The following is a 21,720-nucleotide window of genomic DNA, read 5'->3' as shown; positions in this document are numbered from 1 at the left end:
CCTGAGAAAGAAGAGTTTCTCCACATTTGGCAAGGAGAGTGAGGAGGACGAGGCGCAAGGCGAAGACTCAGAGAAGGACGAAGACCTTTGTGGAACAAGTTCACTCCTGTCGGAGATGAGCAGCGTGTTCCAGAGGCTCCTTCCCTCTTCGTTGGATGCATACATTGAGGCCAGTGAGGCAGAGAGGGTGGTAGTGTGCCCCGTGGGGGTTGGCTCTCTCGAGAGGAGGAGGGGCCACCTGCCAGGTAAGCCTAGCCCTGCCTCTTACCAGCAGGACGTGGCTGCTTGGGCAGCCAATACGCACTTCCAGAATCCTGGTCATAGCCACGCCCCTGCCAGTCACATGACTGCGCCAGTGCCGCCACTTCCTGCTCCGCTGCCAGCACCGGTGTCGGCTTCCTGTTCAAAATGGCTGCCGGCCATGGAGGAGATTCCGGAGAACCGTGAGGAGGATGAGCTGGAGGCGGTGCTGAGTCATCTCCAGGGAAAACACGGAGACAGTCACAGCGAGATCGTGGATGCCAGCGAGCTCGTCGCCGAGATCAACAAACTACTACAGGATGTCCGACAGAGCTAGAGAGTGACCTCTGACCTCCTGAGAACGACAGAGAAAAAAGCAAATAACTATATAAACCCAGACGGGTTGTTTATGTGAGGAAAACAGGGGATTACACAGACCTGCAGCTGTCATTAAAGTTGCATTTTTGAACATAATGTAATGTGTTTTGTGAATGCTAATTATCCAAATGATGTATGGATTTTCTGTTTTTTGAAGACATAGTGTACACAATGTGAGTGTATTTATCTTTGTATTTTAAAAATACAATTTGTAGTCTTTATATTTATAAAAAAACATGTACATAAATTTAAGCAATCAGATTTCTATTTTTATATTTTGAACGCATGTTGAAAAAAACAAGGGAGACATGCATGTGTAAATATTCCTATTTATGCAGAACACAAAGAGAAGAACTAATGTTCTGTAGAAGGTAAAATTATAAATACAATGAGAATATTGTTATACCAGGAGGGAGCATGTGGGTTTGGTATTTATAACGTATGTTGTTGTGTATCTTTATGTGTATCTTTATGTATTGTGTCAAGTTCAGTTTATGTTAAATGGAAAATAAAACAAAAATTGTGGATCTTTCACAAAAATGTCTTAATATTGATATAACATTGATATATGATTATCAAAAATTATCAAAAATAATTATATGAACATTCACTAGCCTGATCATATAAGTAATAGATGTTATTATTTATCATGTATATCATTATGTATTACACAAACATTTTCTTAAATGTTTTACAGTATGTGTACAGCTCTGCCCTATGAGGTTATACAAGGCAGTTAAAATGATTATAATGTGAAGAACCTCTCAGCTAGACTGACCATGAGGGTGTGTCGCTGTGTGTACACCTCTCACCAAACTAAGACAGAACGTTAAAATCAAGATTTTTGGTATGTGATGTTTTTAGAATGTCTCTTATCTGCAACACTCCCTGTGAGCACAGGGAGTGTGCTCACACTCCCCCTACTGGGCATATGAGAGAAGTGCAACATTTTGGCCTACTTTCAATGTAAGACAGAAAATGGAATCAGGAACTGGGAGGCTGAATGGTGTTTGTAATGCATATATTCCGAGCAGATAAGATCCATATTCATAAGAATATGAGTGATAGAGTGACATGGATCTTTCAAGGTGAGGAATATTCATCATGGCTCCCTAGAGACAACAAAGCAGAATGACACCAATAACAATTCTCTCACCTCTCTCTGCCACTCTTTCTTTCTCCATCTTTCCTCCATCTCTCCATCAACCTCTCTCTCTTTTATGCCCGTTAGTTAATGTTCTTTAAACATATAAAGCACGTCAGAGCTCAATCACCTAACTGGATGTTATATACGTTTGAACTACATTGGAGTTTGGGTCTGGGTTTGGCTCTGGGTTTGGTTCTCTTCTAGACATTTAAGGAAGAAGGAAACATAGTGTTTAGTTGTGCCAGCTACCATACTGTTCATGTTTAATCCATCACACTTCACTGGAGAGCCACCAGAACTGGAATGGCACCAAAAGTGTCGTGTCTACATGTAAAACACATAACACTCTCACACCTGTTCTGTTAATAAACACACACAACATCAACACACACAAACACTTAAACACACATCAACACAAACACACACACACACACACAGCCACTTTGATATACATATTGTGAGACAATGTGCAGCAAATAGTTTACAGGAGACATACCATGAACACTGTTGTGTATATGTATGTGTGTGTGTGTGTGTGTGTGTGTGTGTGTGTGTGTGTGTGTGTGTGTGTGTGTGTGTGTGTGTGTGTGGAGGTGTGGTCAGACTGGTTATGTGTATGTATGTATGTGTGTGTATGTGTGTGTGCAGGTGTTGTCAAGCTGGTTATATGTATGTGTGTGTGTGTGTATGGTTTTCTCTCAGGTGGGACCTTCATTACTTACCCAACACCACGGTCCCCAACACCACGGTCCCCAACACCACAGTCCGCAACACCACAGTCCCCAACACCACGGTCCTCAACACCGCATCCCCCAACACCACTGTCCCCAACACCACAGTCCGCAACACCACAGTCCGCAACATCACAGTCCTCAACACCACAGTCTCCAACACCACAGTCCTCAACACCACAGTTCTTAACACCACAGTCCCCAGCACCATAGTCCTTAACACCACGGTCCCCAGCCCCACAGTCCTCAATACCACGGTCCCCAGCACCATAGTCCTTAACACCACGGTCCCCAGCACCACAGTCCTTAACACCACGGTCCCCAGCACTACAGTCCTCAACACCACGGTCCCCAGCACCATAGTCCTCAACACCACAGTTCTTAACACCACGGTCCCCAGCACCATAGTCCTCAACACCACAGTTCTTAACACCACGGTCCCCAGCACCATAGTCCTCAACACCACGGTCCCCAGCACCACAGTCCTTAACACCACAGTCCTCAACACCATGGTTCTGAACTCCACAGTTCCCAGAGCCATGGTCCTGAACACTACCATCCTGTTGACTCTACATATCGATAAATGAACTTTGTCATGACAATAATTGCTGGCATTATGCACAGTGTCAAGTGAAGGAACTCAGATTTTGCATATTAATTTAGCTCATAAATTCTGATCTAATGAGTGTGCATATTAATGCTGGTCTCCAGAGTCAGAGAGGTTGAGAAGATTTTTGAATATTTTAGCTGCTGCTTTGAGGGTCACATGGGCTTCATGTTTAAGAGTCTAATAAAACCAGACTGTTCAGACAACTGCAGAAACTTTTAGCAGCTTTACAAACAGGGGAAACAGCAGCCTGTCAATTGACAGTCTAATGATAATTACAGGCATCTTAATGACAGGTCTGGTGATTAATAATGCCATTAGCGATAATTGCAGAGATGGGATCAGCTAGTAATACTGACAGGAACACATTTAACATGATCGTGATGATTATAATGAGGGATGATAAGGTTAGAAATAATACATTAATATATTAATAATATTAATGGACATTATCATTATATGGATTAGCCAGGAATGGATCCCATCACAGAACAGTCATGCCAGCACCCAGGGATAGAACAGGATGGACTGCCGTTGGTATATGTGTGTGTGTGTGTGTGTGTGTGTGTGTGTGTGTGTGTGTGTGTGTGTGTGTGAGTGTATGTGTATTTATTGTGTCTTATATTTATGTCTAAATAGAAAAAAAAATCCTTTCTAGATGGAGATCTTTTTTTGGAACCGAGTGAGAACCATCTTGAGGCTGTTCGGGGCGTGGTCAGTGAGGACCAACCTGAGGTTGTTGGGGGCGTGGTCAGCGAGGACCAACTGGAGGCTGTTGGGGGCGTGGTCAGTGAGGACCAACCTAAGGTTGTTGGGGGCGTTCTACACTATCACTTCCATCCTTTCCTAATTCAGCTGACCTTCATATGCAAATTACTACAGGCAGAGTTTTTACCAAGAAAGACTTTCACATTTATTACAGTGTGATTGTGTTTTTTGTTGGTTTCAAACCCATGTAACATATATTAAAACAAGTGTGTGTACTGTGCATGTGAGATGTTTCCACTAGATGGCGGTATTTCTGCACAGGCATTCACTCCTTGTACTTTACATTTTAATATTTTAATATGTTAATATATATACAAAATCAGTTTTCCCATTAGCTGAGTTACTTATCTATTCATGAGTTAGTGGTGGAAAAAATGTATGTATACAGAGTACAAAAAGTGGAACAACAGGAAATATTCTCAGAGCTATGAAACCTCAACAGCTTAATCACCACCTATCTCCCCTGGATAGATGCATTAATGTATCTCATGCATATATTGCAAAATTAATGAATGTTTAAAACCCCATCGCACTCTGTGGAAGTGTGCAAATGCTGCTCTGATTCTGGAGTGCTGAGCATGTCCGCCAACAGCTGGCGTACAGGCGAGTCTCTTACGCTCATGTTTGATGTAGGCAGTTCTTCAGTCTAATGAAAGTTGAGGAGATAATGCACGCTCTGATCAGTGTAGTTCTCTGTTTCATAAAGGCTGCATGAGCAACACACATGTTCACATTCCCAGTGATGCAAGAACGTGGACACAAAAGAAAGACACACACATACGCACACACTGAGGAATGTTCACTAAAATGAGCAGGGGGGAGTCAGAGAGACATTTCTGTGCATGCATATGTGTGTGTGCTTATGAGAGAGACACAGATAGAGAGAGAGAGAGAGAGAGAGAGAGAGAAAGATAAAGGGGAGAAAGATAAAGAGAAATGTGAAAGAGAATGAAATTGGTAGATACAGAGTGAGTGAGAGAGAATATGTTTCATAGCATATTAGAGCCTTTTCCCTACAGAACAGTAGAGTAGAGTGTGTTCCATAAGAGGGAGAGAGAGAGAGAGAGCGAGAGAGGTTAAGCAATTTAACCTCAGCTCCTACGCTATACTAATGATCACTTACCATAATACACTCACTGTGACAGTCCAGTCAGTGTCTTGGTAATCTCTGTGGGCTAAATGCAATAATCCCTTTAACGTATATGCTACTTGCTTAGTCTGTGGTATAGTTACACATTCACCATTCTTAATTAAGGCTTACTAATTAATCACCCATTCATAAATAATTACTTAATTTATTATTTAAGTGTCTCTAACTGCTGTCAGTTTTTTTTTCTTTTTTCTGTCAGACTTGTCTCAGGCTTTGTGAGTTATAGATGTCAGCAGCAGGTCAGAGGTCAGCTCCTGTGCATAAGCCATTCAGCTATATTCCAATACATGGCAGTCACATGTCTAGGGGGTGGGGCCATGTGATGACATCCACAGCCTGCCACCCCATTCTGATCACAGGAGAGCATCGACCTGCCCTGCAGCTCCTATGCTTACACTATTTGGGTGGGTGCAAACGCATCTGTACTGAGATGCATCTTTGGCAGTCACTGCATCAGGTCACTGTGTCAGGTCTCTGTCAGGTCTCTGCAGTAGGTCTCTGCAGTAGGTCTCTGTGCTCTAGGGGGAGGGGCCACACCACAGGGCTACCTAACTGAGATTTGAAATGGTCACATGATACAGTCACATTAAGCAAAGACACAAGAGACATACTTGGAAGACTGAAAGTGTTGCTCACTGAAATAGCAATGAGACAAAACAAACTAAGCACAGCGACAGTTTGAACTGGGAGCTGCAGTGTGTTCAGGGAAGCGTGTAAAACTGGAGGTGGGTGCTACAGAAGCAGGGTTGTATCTGAGAATAATTCCATTGCAGCACGTTGTAGGTGTTGATAAAAACACGCAGGCTGGACTGATTCCAGCATAACAACAGAAAATGACTCCGTATTCCATCCCCAGCCTAGAATGGTTTATTCCAACCCCAGTCTAGAATGGTTTATTCCAGCACACCGTGAACATACATTAGCTGTGGCACTCCATGAGTGAAAAGCACAGTGTGTGGGTGTGTGGGCCCTCAGCAGGTTCACGGTGGATCGTAGTTCTGATGTTTTTCAAGATTGTTACACTGACACAGAATGCGTCCTTGAGTTTCAAGAGTCTTTATGCATCACAGAGAGCTGCAGCGAACCCAAGGGCACCTGTAGCACACAAGCACTTGTTCATAATGAGGCCGAATGTTTTGCTACGTTGTGTTAACAGTGGCAGCCCTACCTTGGGTGAACCTGTTTGAACTCTGCCACAGATGCTATGGAAAATACTTGTATCCTAAAATGCCCAATGAATTCCTGCTTGTTGAATATGTTAAGAGGTACTGTCAGATCAATACAAGAGAAAACTAAAATGTATGAAGCTAAAATGCCTCAGATGTTTTTCAGCACCCAGTGTGGGCATGTGGCCCATTAAAGGGAAAGTATTTTCAGAACAGGTCTGTAGGTCTTTTGTAGGAACTGGGCTGGTTTGTTTACTGAGGTAGGAGCATGTGCTTAAAAAGGTTTTAGCGGCGACTCATCTTAAAGATCTGCTAAGAAAGCTCAGCTGCTCTCTGAACTCCCATCAGCCACAGACGTCCCTCTCAGTGGGCTTGTCACTCACAGCACACTGTTGGGGTTCCAGGCTTAATGGGGAGCTGTGTCACCTGCAGTGTAGCTACAGAGCAGCAGGGAATGGAGGTTTAAGCTGAATGGAAAGCAGAGGTCATTAGTCACACAGAGGAATTACAGAGAGAGAGAGAGAGAGCAAGAGAGAGAAAACTGGGCAGAGATTCAGGGAATGGGACTAAAGTGAATCTAACTGGCTGTGGTCTGGTCTGGCAACCTATCTCTGCTCAAACACCATTGATCTGTCAATCCAAACTACCAGTGTGACAGCCATGGCCCTCCAAACACACACACACACACACACACACACACACACACACACACACACACACACACACACACACAGGCTAGTGTGCTCTTATGTTTTGGCACCCAGGACAGGCAACATCTCATTTTCTGGGAGATCTGCTGGTTTCCTCAGTGCTGTCATTCTGTTGCCAACAAAAGTGTGTTCTGGGTCGCCTGAGGTGAAACTTGTGGGAATATTTGCCAAACAGGGCAGAGAGGGAGGTTTTTATTAAATAAATTCAACCATTCAGTTTTCATAGCAATGAGACTGGGTTACCAGGAGAGGTTATTTACTAGTAAAACATACACTGGCATCTCCATGTCAGACATTAACAGTGCACATGGTGGCTAAGCATGCTGGGGTGTGTGTGTGTGTGTGTGTGTGTGTGTGTGTGCAGTGTGCAGTGCTGGTGTATGCAGTGTATGTGCAGTGCTTGTGTGTGTGTGCAGTGTGCAGTGCTGGTGTATGCAGTGTATGTGCAATGCTGGTGTGTGTGCAGTATATGTGCAATGCTGGTGTATGCAGTGTATGTGAAGTGCTGGTGCAGTGCTGGTGTATGCAGTGCGTGTGCAGTGCTGGTGTGTGTGCAGTGCTGGTATAGGTGTTGGAGTACAGATCCATGATGACTGTGTTGTAGGTGTTGGAGTACAGAGTCATGACGACTGTGTTGTAGGTTGTTGGACTACAGATCCATGACGACCGTGTTGTAGGTGTTGGAGTACAGATTCATGACAACTGTGTTGTATGTGTGGCATGTTTGCACTGCTCCACTGTTGTGACTTTTCTTAACATGAGGGAGGACATGTAAACATGAATGACCTAACAGATAGACATCGACATCAGGAAAAAAACAACAAAAAAACATAATAATTTTGAAATAAATTACTGATTAATAACACGAGAAATATGTACATAAGATGTTACAATAACTGTAACGAAGAACAATCATTAGGTGGACGCAAATGCTGAGAAGTGTGAGATTTATTAAGGGCAAATCCAGAATCATGATCACAGTCCAGAACCAGAGAGCTAACATGGAGAGGTCAGGAGAAACAAACAGCAAAAACATGAGAACAGAAATGGGAAACAGCCTATAATACACAATACAAACACCACAACCAAGCTTAGTATATTTAACTAGAAACAGTGACCATAACAGGGACGGATTCACTTTGACCCATGCCAAGACTGAGCAAAGCCAGGCTTTAAATACATGGCTTAATGAGATTAAACAAGGCACAGGTGAAACTCATGAGAGGTGGAGAAAACTAAACTAAGGAATGGAACCAAAACAAGGAAGCACATTGAAAAGATACCAGGAAGTAAACAAAGACATTAGAAAGGGTTGCCAAGGTAACAGGGATGCTAGGGAGGGGCCAACCATGACAATAACATTATTAAACAGGAATAGCATTCAGTGTGTGCATGAAGAGAAATGCTTTGTTGTGGTTATGTATGAGGTGATGTGGAATTGAGTACTGGATTCAGTGTACCTACTTATTAAGTGATATTAATTTGATGGGGTGATTACTGTTGTAGAAAGTTAATAAATGGGGACCAGATTGAATGGCATTGAGTGTTTTTTTTTTCATGGAGGCAGATATTTTCCCATTGATGTTTGATCCATTAGTGAGTTTTTCCAGTGAGTAATATTAATGGTATTTTGTGATTTCCAGTTCATGTGGATCGTTTTCTTGGTGATGGTCATAGCTCTGAGCAGTACAGTGGTTTCTGTCGTGATACTGACTGATGATGTGTCCCTTAAATGCACAGTTTGGGAGATAGGGGGATTGTGATATTTAAGCAAGATGTTAACAGGTTGAGGACTTCTTTCCAAGTTTTATGGTTGTGCAGTGCATAGCATGGATATAATTATCTTTGGAGTTCTCTGACCATTGTGAACAAATTTACGAGCTGTTAAATCCCATTTTAAATATCTTTTGCTCAGTGAAATGTGTTCTGATTATCATTTTATATTGTATACATTTTAGATTAGTGCTTGTGATCATACAGAAATTATTTATACATATACATATTTGTGTCCAGAGAGCTGGGAGTGATCGACAGGTCTTCTTCCCAGTGTTTGGTTGGTATGGCGATATTTGGCTCTGTTTGAGGTATTTTTTGTATATTTTTGAGTTTGTTTGGAGAGGATATATTGCAGATGGTAGTGTGACAACCCAGTGTAGGTTCAGTAACCAGACACAAGAACACTGTAATGGAGAGTTTTGTATTATGGGGTGTGTGTATTGTACCTATGAGAGACGTGGGGAGGTTTGTCCACCGTAGGAGGTCAGCAGTTACTGTTCTGAGAAAGACACAGTGATTGAGCTCTGACAGCTGGGAGGGTTTGATATGTGATGAAATTAGTATTCAGTGGGATTGGAAACCCCTGAGTAGGTGTGTTATGCAGCATTTGTTAGGTGGGACCATGGATTTGGACTAAATTATGGTGTAATGTGACATTTTATAGTCATTTTCAATAGCTTGAATAATTCCTTTTATTGAGGAAGAAGGTTTTTTTTGTGAAGAAAAGGACATCATCTGCATATAAACAAATTTTGGGTTGGGTGTTTAATGTATGAATTCCTTTGATATTTACATTCTGGTGTATTGCTGCAGTGAAAGGTTATCTGAATATGGCACACAGATGAAGGGAGACAACGGTCTTTGTCCAGTGCCTCTGTAAAGTGTAAAAAACATTGTGATTAGCATAGTTGTAGGTAAGGTGCACAAGATCTGGATCCACCAAATGATTCACCAAAAACTCAGCCAATGTAATGTAGCGTATAAAAACATCCAAATGACTTTGTGAAAGGTCTTTACAATAAGATACAGTTGGAGAGACAAAGAACAAAAAACACATTAACACATTTAATACATTAACAACTATTAACAGAATAAGGTGATAAAAAATGTTGAGAGTAGAGATGTGTTTTAAGTTGGGAGTTGAAAGAGGAAAGTGAAGATCAGAGATGGAGAGATTGAGGTGGAGTGTTCCAGAGTTTTTGGAGCCATGACACTAAAAGATAAAAGATATGCCTCCTACAACAGATACCAACCTGAACACTGGGATGGCGAGGAGACCTGTATCACAGGACCAAGCAGTATGAGTGTAGTTCTTTAAAGAATCTGAGAAAACCTTCACATTGTTCAACAGTAGCAGAAGGAGAAGATGATGGAGGCTGAAGCTTATTAATAGTGGAAAAGAGGGTTTGGGCTTATGTCCAGAAGCACTGATAACAGAGGAAATAAAGTATGAATGGGCAGTATTTAGAAGTGATCTATAATTAAGCATGTGGTCAGAATAGGCGACTTTATGAACAGTGACTCTAACCTCTCCTTTACTGCCGACGGCCACATCTGCCTCGTCTGTGGAGCCACTCCTACAAAAACGCTTCTTCTCTGGTGTTTCCAACATTGTGGTTAGTTTGTAAAAAAAAGTCTCTGATGAATAATTTCAGCTCCTCCAGTTTGTTGTTGTCTTAATCTTATTAATAATTTCTTTATATCAGTTTTAGCTGCAAAAATGGTACTTGCCACTTTATTACATTTACATTTACGGCATTTAGCAGACGCTCTTATCCAGAGCGACTTACAAAAGTGCTTTGTCATTTACTCATAGAATATATCCAAGTACAGTTTAGTAGCTTAGAATTAAACATACCAATGAACTAGAATACTGTAGAATACAGGGATGAATGCTGATACCTAGAAGTGCAAAATACATAAGGTCTATCTTAAACAATGATAAGTGCTATAAACAATATTAAAGTTTTTCACTGAGCATGTAGCCACCACATAGCTTCGCGAGATTGTTAGAGATGCATCCCAAGGCTCAGTCCCAAGATCTGTGGGGGTGTCTTCTCTCTGACTCTAGTTCTGTGGGGGTGTCTTCTCTCTGACTCATGATCTGTGGGAGTGTCTTCTCTCTGACTCCTAGCTTTAATATATGCTTCAGTTACAACCCCCACCCTTCGATCCCCCACCCCAAATGCTCTGATTTAGGGCTGTAAACCGTGTAAACCATTGCAGGGAACAACAACAACCAGGGTAAAGGTTGGGGTTGGGACTGAGGTTGGGGTTAGGGCCCCTTCACTCAGCCTGCTCTATGTGTGCTATGACAGAAGTGGACCGGTGTCTTCAGGCACTGGGGCTTTGTGTTAGGGTTAGGTTAGAGTTAGGTCAGGGTTAGCGTTAGGGTTAGGTTAGAGTTAGGTCAGGGTTAGGGTTAGGGTTAGGGTTAAGGTTAGGGTTAGGTTAGAGTTAGGTCAGGGTTAGGGTTAGGGTTAGGTTAGTTAGGTCAGGGCTAGAGTTAGGGTTAGGGTTAGGGTTAGAGTTAGGTCAGGGTTAGGGTTAGAGTTAGGCTAGGGTTAGGGTTAGAGTTTAGGGTTAGGGTTAGAGTTAGGCTAGGGTTAGGGTTAGGGTAAGAGTTAGGGGTTAGGGTAAGAGTTAGGGGTTAGGGGTTAGGGTTAAGGTTAGGGTAAGAGTTAGGGGTTAGGGTTAGAGTTAGGGTTAGGGTTAGGGTAAGAGTTAGGGGTTAGGGGTTAGGGTTAAGGGCAGAGAGCCTTCCCGGGGTGTGGAACATACCATTTTCACTTAATAAGGGGGGGGGGGTCTTTCTGATACCATGCTTTGCCATTACTGATAACCTGTAGCACTAATTCTATTACATGTTCACTGGACGTTGTCTGGACTGCATGTCCATCTAGAACAACTAAAAGAAGCTTACAAATAAAGCATGACTGAAGACTGAAGGCACCAACAGAGGGTGATAGACATGACATTTTTTTTTTTACACATTTTTTCTCTGCTTTCTCAGCACAAAGGCCATATTTTTGAACGTATGGCAGCGTGAACATCGAACAAATTAAAGCAGCTCTCACAGTATAACAGCCATAACTCTCCATAGGACATTATAGGCAGAGAGAGAGAGAGAGAGAGAGAGAGAGAGAGAGAGAGAGAGAGAATCAGAAGCAAAAAGAGGTTCATCTCCTAAAGGCAAACCTATTTAATATTAAAGTTCATTCAGACAGTTTTATATGAGGCATGTGTGGAGGCACATTAATCTTGCATGCTTTCAGGAATATGAGGGCTGATTTCTGCAGCCTTGTAGACACTGAGCATAATGGGCAAGGCAGAGAGGGAGAAGGAGAATGAGGAAGGACAGAGACAGACAAAGACAGAAAGAATGAGACAAACTTTTTTTCTTCAACCACAACTCTTCATACTGAGGCACTGAATCACCCCCTTACTGGATAACTGAAATGAATGTAAGAAATTACACACATACAACCCTAAAGCTGATGGATGAACCCAAAAGATGATTTATCTTAAACATTACAAAGTGTTCATTTCGTCTTCTAACTCAAGGCTGGTGAGTCCTCTCACCCTTACACATTCTACTCCCTCCTCAACTCCACAAACTGCTCACATTCTTCATCCTCACACACACTACTCACTCCCAAATTTACAGCATTTATCTGACACTTTTATCTAAAGTGACAATTCTGACTGAACACAACTAAACTGAAGGTTAAGGGTCTTGTTCAGGGGTCCAACAGTGGAAGCTTGGTAGTGGTGGGACTTGAACTAGCAACCTTTTGCTTATTAGTTCAGTACCTTAACCAGTGTGCTACCACTGCCCTACACCGCACACACGACTCACTCTACCTTCACACAGTGCTCACTCACTCCTCACCCTGCTACACTCTCCTTCCTCTCTGCATAGCCAGAAAAGCAGGAAGATGAACCAGATAAATATTATCCGTCTCAATCTCTCTCTCCTGCTCACTCTCCCGCTCACTCTGCTCTGTCTGGACTGCTGTATGAGTGTGTGGTCTGCACTTCAGGAGGTGTCACAGCACTAAACATGGACTGCCCAACACTCGGGTTACTGTGAAGGAGAAGCCAGCATAGACACATGTGCTTTCTGATCTGAACAATGTTTGGTGAGATTCAGTTTGCCTAGATTTTGTGCATTTTGAACCCTCTGTCCATCTTCTGATCATAGCCAGGCACACATTAGACAGCTCTCTGACATTGATTGCTTTGGTCTTGCTAGCTGTTTGTAAGAGTTTTAAGTCATCATACAAGGATGGCATTCTCACAATAAAGAAAGAAGGAACAACAGAAACTAAAAGTAAGACAAACAGGAAGCCAAGGTAGATGTTCTGATGATGATGATGATGATGAGATGATGGTGAGGTGATGATGATGGTGGTGATGGTGATGGTGATGATGAGGTGATGGTGATGATGTGATGATGATGAGGTGATGATGAAGATGATGATGATGATGATGATGATGAGGTGCTACAGTGTGACAGGGTCTACGTTAATTCTTTTGACTGAATTCAATCAGTGAGAAGGATTTGTTCTGGAAGCTTCTTCTCCTGTGACCCCTGCACTCTCAGAAATCCCCTAAATGGTTGCTATCGATGTGTCCTCAGACAGGCTCCAGCATGTCTGGCTTGGGCTCTTCTCCATGGAGCTGGAGTAGCCTCCACATACAAGCGCTTAGCCAAATACTCAGAGGAAGCACAATGAACACGGCGATATTCCTCCAGTTCCTCCAGTACGAGTACAGCTGTGTCACTCGTTTGTTTCTGATCATTGTCTTAACTCCATCCTACCTTTAGTCCTCACTCATCTGCCCTCTGCTACCCACTACTTCTCTCTCCTATTTCTTAAGTCTCGCTTCCTCTTCTCTCTTCTCTGTCCTTCTCTCTTTTCTCCATTTCTCTCTCTTCTCTCTGTGTTTCTCTGTCCTTCTCTCTTTTCTGTTTCTCTCTTCTGTTTCTGTCCTTCTCTTCTGTTTCTCTCTCTTCTCTATTTCTCTGTCCTTCTCTCTCTTTTCTCCGTTTCTCTCTCTTCTCTCTGTGTTTCTGTCCTTCTCTCTATTTCTCTGTCCTTCTCTCTCTCTTTTTCTCTGCAGCACTAAATCTCTTCCCGGCGACTGTAATGGTCTGTGAATGAAAGGGAGGTCAGGATGTGAGGCTGCTGAGATCTGTAAGTGCCAGATCAATACACCAATTGGATTTGCCCACTCGCATTAAGCAGTGCATCTAATACCCTCTCCGGCCATCCATGCAGCAGACTATCATTTAATTACACTCCATGTGCTACAAGACCCTGACTCCAGGCAGTGATTTTAATCAGGGACAGGTCTGCTCTGGACTAATGGAAACACATCACGTATGGCCAGACAAAAAAGGTAGAAGAGACGTGATAATTATGATCATTGCAGTGAACCAAAGAATGTGAAGTTATCAGAAATAGAATCACCAACTCTTTGAAAACTATTAGTAATTTTAGGGTTACTGTCTATTTTATAAATGAAAGTGACTGTTAGACCATAGGCAGTGTGAGATAATGACAGAGTTGATATCCCCAAGGACAAGAGTATACATTTCAATTGTTTACGCTGAAAATGTTGCAACAAAGTAATCAAAGCTATCAGGAACCAGCAGATTCATAATAATTCTCCGTTATTGGAATTCATATTTTCAAGTGCTGCATAGCTGATTTACATCAGTACGTGATATTAAAGCTCAAGCCCTGCCTCTCTTCACAGCAAAGCTATGCTGTTTTACTGAAGTCACATCACGTCGGGACACAGAAGCGCTTATTGTGAAGCACCACATCCCAAGATTACACTCACGTCAAACCTAAGATGAAAGAGGGGAAGAAATAGAGAGAGAGAGAGAACAAGAGAAAGTTAGAGAGAAAGCGAGAGATTGATTCAGAAAGAGTGAGAAGGTCACAGAGAGTGAGAGAAAAAGAGAACCAGAGAGAGCAAATTCATGAGAGAAAGAGGGGGAGAGAGAAGGAGGGAAAAAAGTTGATGAAAAAAACATTTATTTTTCAGGTTTTTAATTAAAATGAAAACAGACCATCGATTGTCTCATAAGCATGAGCCGGGTGAGAGCGAGATGCATCCATCTTGTTTGAGCGAGTGTGAAGCCGTGAGATGGATCTTTGAAAGCTCCATTAAAGTAATGAATACGTTGTGTAATCAGGAGCACTTCTGTCTTAAACGCTGATGGTGTGAGAGAGCTCCCTGGCACCTAGCGCACAGCTGTGCCGCTGCCGGGCTCTCTGGAGACACAGCTTAACTGACGGATTGATCCTGCCAGAAGTTTTACTTTAAAGGAAGGAGATTCTTTCTATTGTAATTGCATCAGCTCAGTCTCTGGAGACTGGTGAGACCACACTGGCTTTAAAGAACATTACTCTCTTCCTGCCATAGCCATTTGGGGTGAGAGAAAGTAAAAAGTGTATAATTCAATGTGATGTATAATTGGGTTGAATTTTCGTAGTCATCTTCTGTTAAAGGAGTAAATATGAAGTTACTAACATGGATGATAGAGGTACAGGCATTCTCCACTCAACACAGCATCTCTGAAAGGTCTTTGTACTTTGGTAAGAAGATTTTTGATTAGTGCTATGTTAGCCCCATTCTGCTAACCCTCTAACATGGCTGTGTGCTGTAGGCCCTGTGGTCTGGCTGTACTATTGCTCATAACTTACAGGAAACAATGAACCACTAGAGAGTGTGACGTACCTGAATATAGAGATTCTCAGGCTCAATATGTTCACAGAGTCAAACACTATACAACTATACACATGATTTATCCAAGCAGGCATGCATGGCTTTATTCAGACCAGACAAAAACTCCCTGGACTTGTTCTACTGGGAATGAGTGACTCCATGGACCTGTTCTACTGGGAATGAGTGACTCCATGGACCTGTTCTACTGGGAATGAGTGACTCCATGGACCTGTTCTACTGGGAATGAGTGATTCCCTGGACCTGCTCTACTGGGAATGAGTGATTCCATGGACGTGTTCATTTGGGACTAATAGTTTTTTGTTTATGAGAGCAGCAGAAGTGATAGACTTGACACATTCTAGGGTTAAACAGAACACTTACAATCCTAAACACACCACCCTGCCGGCTTCCCCTCACACAGACCTCTATCCTACACCATTAATACCCTCCCACACTGAACAGGAGGAAGATGATGTGATTACACTTATGAGGAAGACTGTGGCAGAAAATCCCAGTGTGCATCGGCTCCAGCATTATTGCTTTTCTCCTTCATCCCTTCCTATCTCATTCATTCTCTCTCTTACTCTCCTCTCTCTTTCTCTAGAGCACATTTTGGCTGACATTCACCAGGGAGTCATCTGCAGTGAGGAAAAATAAATCTGTGATATTGTTAAGCATTATAAGAGCTTAATGTTCTAACGTGTCTGGCTACTAATAAAATAGGTTCCTCACTTTCAGTGATGGGAAGCCTTTTAGTGTGGTCTGATGAGGGGACACAGGCAGCGGGTCCAGGGACAGAGAGGCTTTGCTCCTGATTAATGCTGATCCTGCCTTATGTTAGACTTCCTTAAATTATCCTCATATACTAAATCTACCTGAATGCGGTTATTCCTATATACGAGGACAGATATCAGTAAATTCCTTATCTATGTAAAGATATCAGTCAATTGTGCTGAGAAATGTTGGGGTTATGGGGGAGTGTTGCAGGAATGTTGGGGTTATCGGGGAGTGTTGAGGAATGTCGGAGTTATGGGGGAGGATTGCAGGAATGTCGGGGTTATGGGGGAGGGTTGCAGGAATGTCGGGATTATGGGGGAATGTTGAGGGAATGTTGGGGTTATGGGGGAGTGTTGAAGGAGTGCTGTGTGAATGGAGCAATATTGGGAATACAGGGGAGTGTTTAGGGTGTGTTGGGGAATACTGTGAATCTTAGGGTGTGTTCAAGTGTTGTGGTATGTTTTGGATGTTGGGGTGTGATGGGAGTGTTGGAATGAGTGGGTGTCATGCTGGGGTGTATTGGGAAGTATTCAGAGTGTTGGGGGAAATTAAGGGAGGAATGTAGGTTTTGGGTGTGTGGGGAAGTGTTAAGGTAATGGAGGGTTAGGGATTTTGAAGGGGGTGAGTTGGGAGGTGTTGGGATGGGACTGGAGATTATTACCCATGGAGGGAGTGTGGGGATGTTGGGGAGTGCTGAGATGGTTGTGTGTTGGGGAATGTTGAAGTGGTGGGAGAGTGTTGAGGAGTATTGAGATATTGGGAGAATGTTGGGACATACTATATTGATGTGTTGGGAAGTATTGAGGTACACCATATATACATTGTACATTGTGTGTGTGTGTGTATATATATATATCTCTCTCTATATATCTATATATATATATATATATATATATATATATATATATATATATATATATATATATATATATATATATATATATATATATATATGCGAGTTATACTGTGTATGACTATGTATATAACAAATAAACCAAACTTGAACTTGAAGGTATTGGGAGAGTGTTGAGGAGTATTGAGGTATTGGGGGAGTGTTCAGTAGTATTGCGGTATTGGGAGAGTGTTGGGGAGTTTTGAAGTATTGAGAGAATGTTGGGATGTATTGATGTGTTGCGGAGAATTGAGGAATTAGGAGAATGTTGGGGAGTATTAGGTGTTGGGAGAGTGTTGGGGTTACTGAGGTATTGGGAGAGTGTTGGAGAGTATCGAGGTGTTGGGGGAGTGTTGGGGAAACATCACTGAACGTTAATCGGTGCAGTGAAACTGGATGTGTAATCACAATTATCTAATAATTAAATGATAAAAAGAATTGCTTACTTTATGCATGCACATCTAGAGATGATCAGTCTGATTTTGAGATGGCTTGGCTGAATAACACTTTACAGAGTGATGCATTCCACATGGCATGTGTGTAGCCCAACAGTCCAAACTACATCTAATGACTCCAACATCCCAGATCTTATTTACAGAACTCGCGAAACCACCAGAGAATGGATGATGTTATTAAAGCTAAACACAATTATTCTCCAATTTATGAGAGCTGTAATAGCTCAGATTATTATTTTCACACACACACACACACACAAACACAAACACAAACACACACACACACACACACACATACACACACACAGATGTTTACAGAAAATTCAGCCGATGAAATAACAATAAGTTTTTGCATCTAACCCTGCAGATGGGAACTTTGATATTTCCAATCAAGATTAGCAGATGTGTTTTGTGGTAAATTACAGGAGTTGCATGTGAATTCAGCACAGCTGCAGGGAACGTCCATTCTTAGCACCTAAGACAGCATATGCCAACACCTTGGTTGTATCATCATTGTTCTGAAATGACCTGACATCCAGGTGTGTATTAGGAAAGGAATTATATCCTTGTGTATGTGTGAATGTGTGTGTGTGTGTGTGTGAGTGTGGGTGTGTATGTGTGAATGTGTGAGTGTGTGTGTGTGTGTGTGTGTGTGTGTGTGTGTGTGTGTGTGTGAGAGAGAGAGATGTTCCATCTGAGGAGATTTTGTTTCGTAAGAACTGATGCATCTCTAATAGCACGAGCATAGGGACAGAGAGGCTGGAGACACACACAGGCTGTGTATCGACCCTCTGCAGGCTCCCACAACATCCCTGCAACCTTAATAAAACCTTCCAGCAACGTTTGCCTCTGATAAAGATCTGCCGGTTGAAAAGAAGAATTGTTTTCCAGTACATTGGAGAATGTATTCCGTATCTGCAAGTCATCACAACTCAGGAAAACACCATTCCATCAAAAGTTCCCCAATCTCTTGTGTGTGTGTGTGTAATTGCAGGAGTTAGCAAAGCTGTTCTGGATACTGTAGGGATACTTATCACATCTCTGAACAAAACCACAAAAACAGCAGGAAGATACCATTTAATAGGCTATACATTTTCAGAGGGTTTAGCTGACTGTGTGTTTGTGGTTGAGAGAATGGGGAAAAAAAGAGCCAGAGAGAGCATGTGTGTATGAGCATGAGTGTGTGTATCGCCGGTTGTGTGCTCTCACGAGAGCATGTGCAATTATAACATTAAATATAGAAGGTGAAAATCAATTGCTGGCATTCTCCACCTCGCTTCTTTCTCAGTGAAGATGACCAAAAGCATCCCACCACCATTCACCCAGTTCACTCCTCCTTCAGTTCACTCCTCCTTCCCCAGCAGTGACAGTGTGCTGCTACGTGCTGGAGAACACCAGGAAGCCTGCTGGGTTGTTTCAGGGCTCTCAGCCTGTCTCCATTCGATTAGGTCCCAGCAGGTGGACATATTAATAAGTGTTTAGTGTGAAGCTGTGTCTGCGATAGCCACTCTTCTCTGGCCCGTGATCTGACACTCACAGAAACACTCGCTCAGACAACGCCTGCCATTTAGCGTTAGTGCTGTTTTTTGATGTTATAAAACGGTGGTGCAGAGGTAAGTGAATTACATCGATCCCCCCGAGGCAAGGCAGAACACACGAGAGAAGAGAGGGATGTAGAGAACGAGCGAGAGCAAGGAGAGTGATAGAAGCATGGGGAAAGGGTGGGGGTTAAAGAGAGGTGGAGAGTGGAGTGAGAGAGAGAGAGGGAGTGAGAGAGGGGGACAGAGAAAGAGAGAGAGAGAGGGAGTGGAAGTGAGAGAAGGGGAGTGAGAGGAGTGAGAGAGAGAAAGAGAGGGATGGAAATATGTCTCCCTTGGTGTTCTGTCTGTTATGGGTGTGTTGATCTCTGGGAGGGAGACTGTGTGCAGTGAGGGCTGTAAGTGAAAGAGTGAACAGAAGATGTACAGAGAGGCTCCTGAAGCACCAACATAGCATTAATGCTCTTATTTCAACAGGGGCCTGAAGCACAGCACACACACACCCTCTCTCCCATACAGGCAAGGGGAGGAAACTGCAGTAGCACCTAAACATACAGAATGAGGCTAGTTGTTTCATGTATCAGATCATGCCAATCAAGACACCTGTGATGATAATAATAATAATAATAATAATAATAATAATGGCCTGGATCATATTATTATTATGACAATAGTTCAAAGTTCAAAGATAGTTTTATTGTCATTTCAGCTATATACAAGTACACAACAAAAACGAGACAATGTTCCTCCAAGACCATGGTGCAACATAAAAACAACAGTGCAACAGACAACATGCTAGACAAGTGCAAACAGTCCAATATAGTGCAAAAATGTCATTAAATAAACAATAATAAATACAGGACAAGACAAATACAAAATGAGTAGACAATGCAATTATTTAGTGCAGTACACAGTACTGGGAATATGTAAAGTGAGTTGTGCATAGGAATCAGTGACATGCTACACTGAATATAGCAGTCAGCGTTAGCAGCCAGAACAGTTCAGAGCACAGTTCTGGTTTAGTACAGTACTCTAGCAGCAAGTAGGATAACGTGCAAGACTGCAACAGGAGTGCATAGTTTATTTGTGTGAGGTTTGACTTCAGCACTAGTCCAATGCAAAACAATGTGTGAGTGTGTGTATAGCAATAATGCCAGTGATACTAACAAGAAAACTTCCCAAGCTTTTTCCTCTGAAAAACACAAAGATACAGTGATGATGCCTACTGCGGTGAACACTTAACACTGCAGAGAACCCTTGGGAAAGACTTGAACACTGCAGCGGTAAGTGCACTTAACACTATACTGATACAAACCTGAACACTGCGCTCTGCAGTGCTGGGCTCATTTCTGCTACAGGACTATGAAGCATTCGATCATACACTCTGAGTGTTTCTCCCAGAGTAATTACCAATGCAGCAATTCAGAATTCGAATGCCCTTGAGTGTTCTAGTTTCACTGATCAAAGGTTCGTTATACTTACATGAGTTTCACTTGAAAGCATAGCACTTATGAAAAATGTCTGTGTACTATATAAAGTAACAATGACATTAGTGTGAACGTTCTGAGCTAGTGGGCCATGTTAGGTTGCCTCTGTATCATGCAGGACTTAATTACGCTCTTCAAGAAAAAGACCAGAATGGAGAGGACCCCTTTCAATATACCACAGTTAAGAGAAAAACTCTTAACTTAAAGATTCCCTTTGCTGTGTTTTAAGGATAAAGGGTTAGTTTCACTTAGGAAACTATGGCTCGACTTGTAGATACAGATATAGGAACAATCCATTATTATGACGTGTAACCCAGTGCTAAGAAGCTTTTCTTAAACTAGACTCTAGTTTGTTTAGCTGCAACAGTGGCCAACATGCACGTGTCCTGTAGTGAAAACACCGTTCACTTTAAACAGAACGAAGACTAGCTCTGACTCAGAGAACACCAAATAACCTTTAGGAAAACTGGAAACTCACATTTTATTCACTGAAAATTACCTTATATATTCTAATATTAGATTTAAAAAATAGTTTAATCTAATTTTATATTATATATTTAATCAATACTACATTAATATTGTGCATTGGGAGTGATGTATGATTAGTTATTTGTGCTAATGATCTACTGCATAATAAACATTAATGGCAGATATCAAAAATAATTAGGCAGAACATTAAGACAAAACACTGATGTCATATTCTCAAATATATAAGCAGGTTGTGTGGCGTTAACAATGAGAGAGAGAGAGAGAGAGAGAGAGAGAGAGAGAGAGAAATTTATAAAACATATCTGGTTGAATAAACAATTTTGAATAGACAAAAACTCCCTTAGCTGAAGCAGAGAGATAGGAGTGAAGACTTAGTAAAAGCCTTTCAAGATCTAGTGACGTCCCTCCACTAAATACACACCAGGAAAGCCAAGCCTTAGTATAAAGAATAATTATGTTCCTTAATACAATCTTTATGCAATGTTAACAAAAATGACAGATAAATTAATGTTTGCATAAAATCACCATGGTACCCATTTTAAAACAACTTGTTTTAAAGTATTCTAAACTACACCACACTAGAGTACTAAACCACACTACAGTACTAATCTACACCACTCTACAGTACTAAACCACACTACAGTGCAGAATTAAAACCACATTAC

General features: G+C 42.0%; 1 protein-coding gene across 2 annotated transcripts in view; it reads left to right on the top strand.

The window, feature by feature from the left end:
* pcdh18b (protocadherin 18b) overlaps positions 1-1,139 on the top strand; it is a 6,231-nt gene extending 5,092 nt beyond the window's left edge. For both annotated transcript variants that reach the window (XM_035532389.1, XM_035532388.1), the window contains exon 4: positions 1-1,139. This exon is cut by the window's left edge and continues 169 nt beyond it. In XM_035532389.1, coding sequence (XP_035388282.1) covers positions 1-577 — 577 coding nt within the window. In that variant the 3' untranslated portion in view covers positions 578-1,139.
* The last annotated feature ends 20,581 nt before the right edge of the window (positions 1,140-21,720 follow it).

This window comes from Electrophorus electricus, chromosome 12, assembly GCF_013358815.1.
Source record: "Electrophorus electricus isolate fEleEle1 chromosome 12, fEleEle1.pri, whole genome shotgun sequence".
Lineage (NCBI taxonomy): Eukaryota > Metazoa > Chordata > Actinopteri > Gymnotiformes > Gymnotidae > Electrophorus > Electrophorus electricus.
Note: the sequence above shows the minus strand (reverse complement) of the source record. Positions and strands in the feature narration are given on the sequence as shown.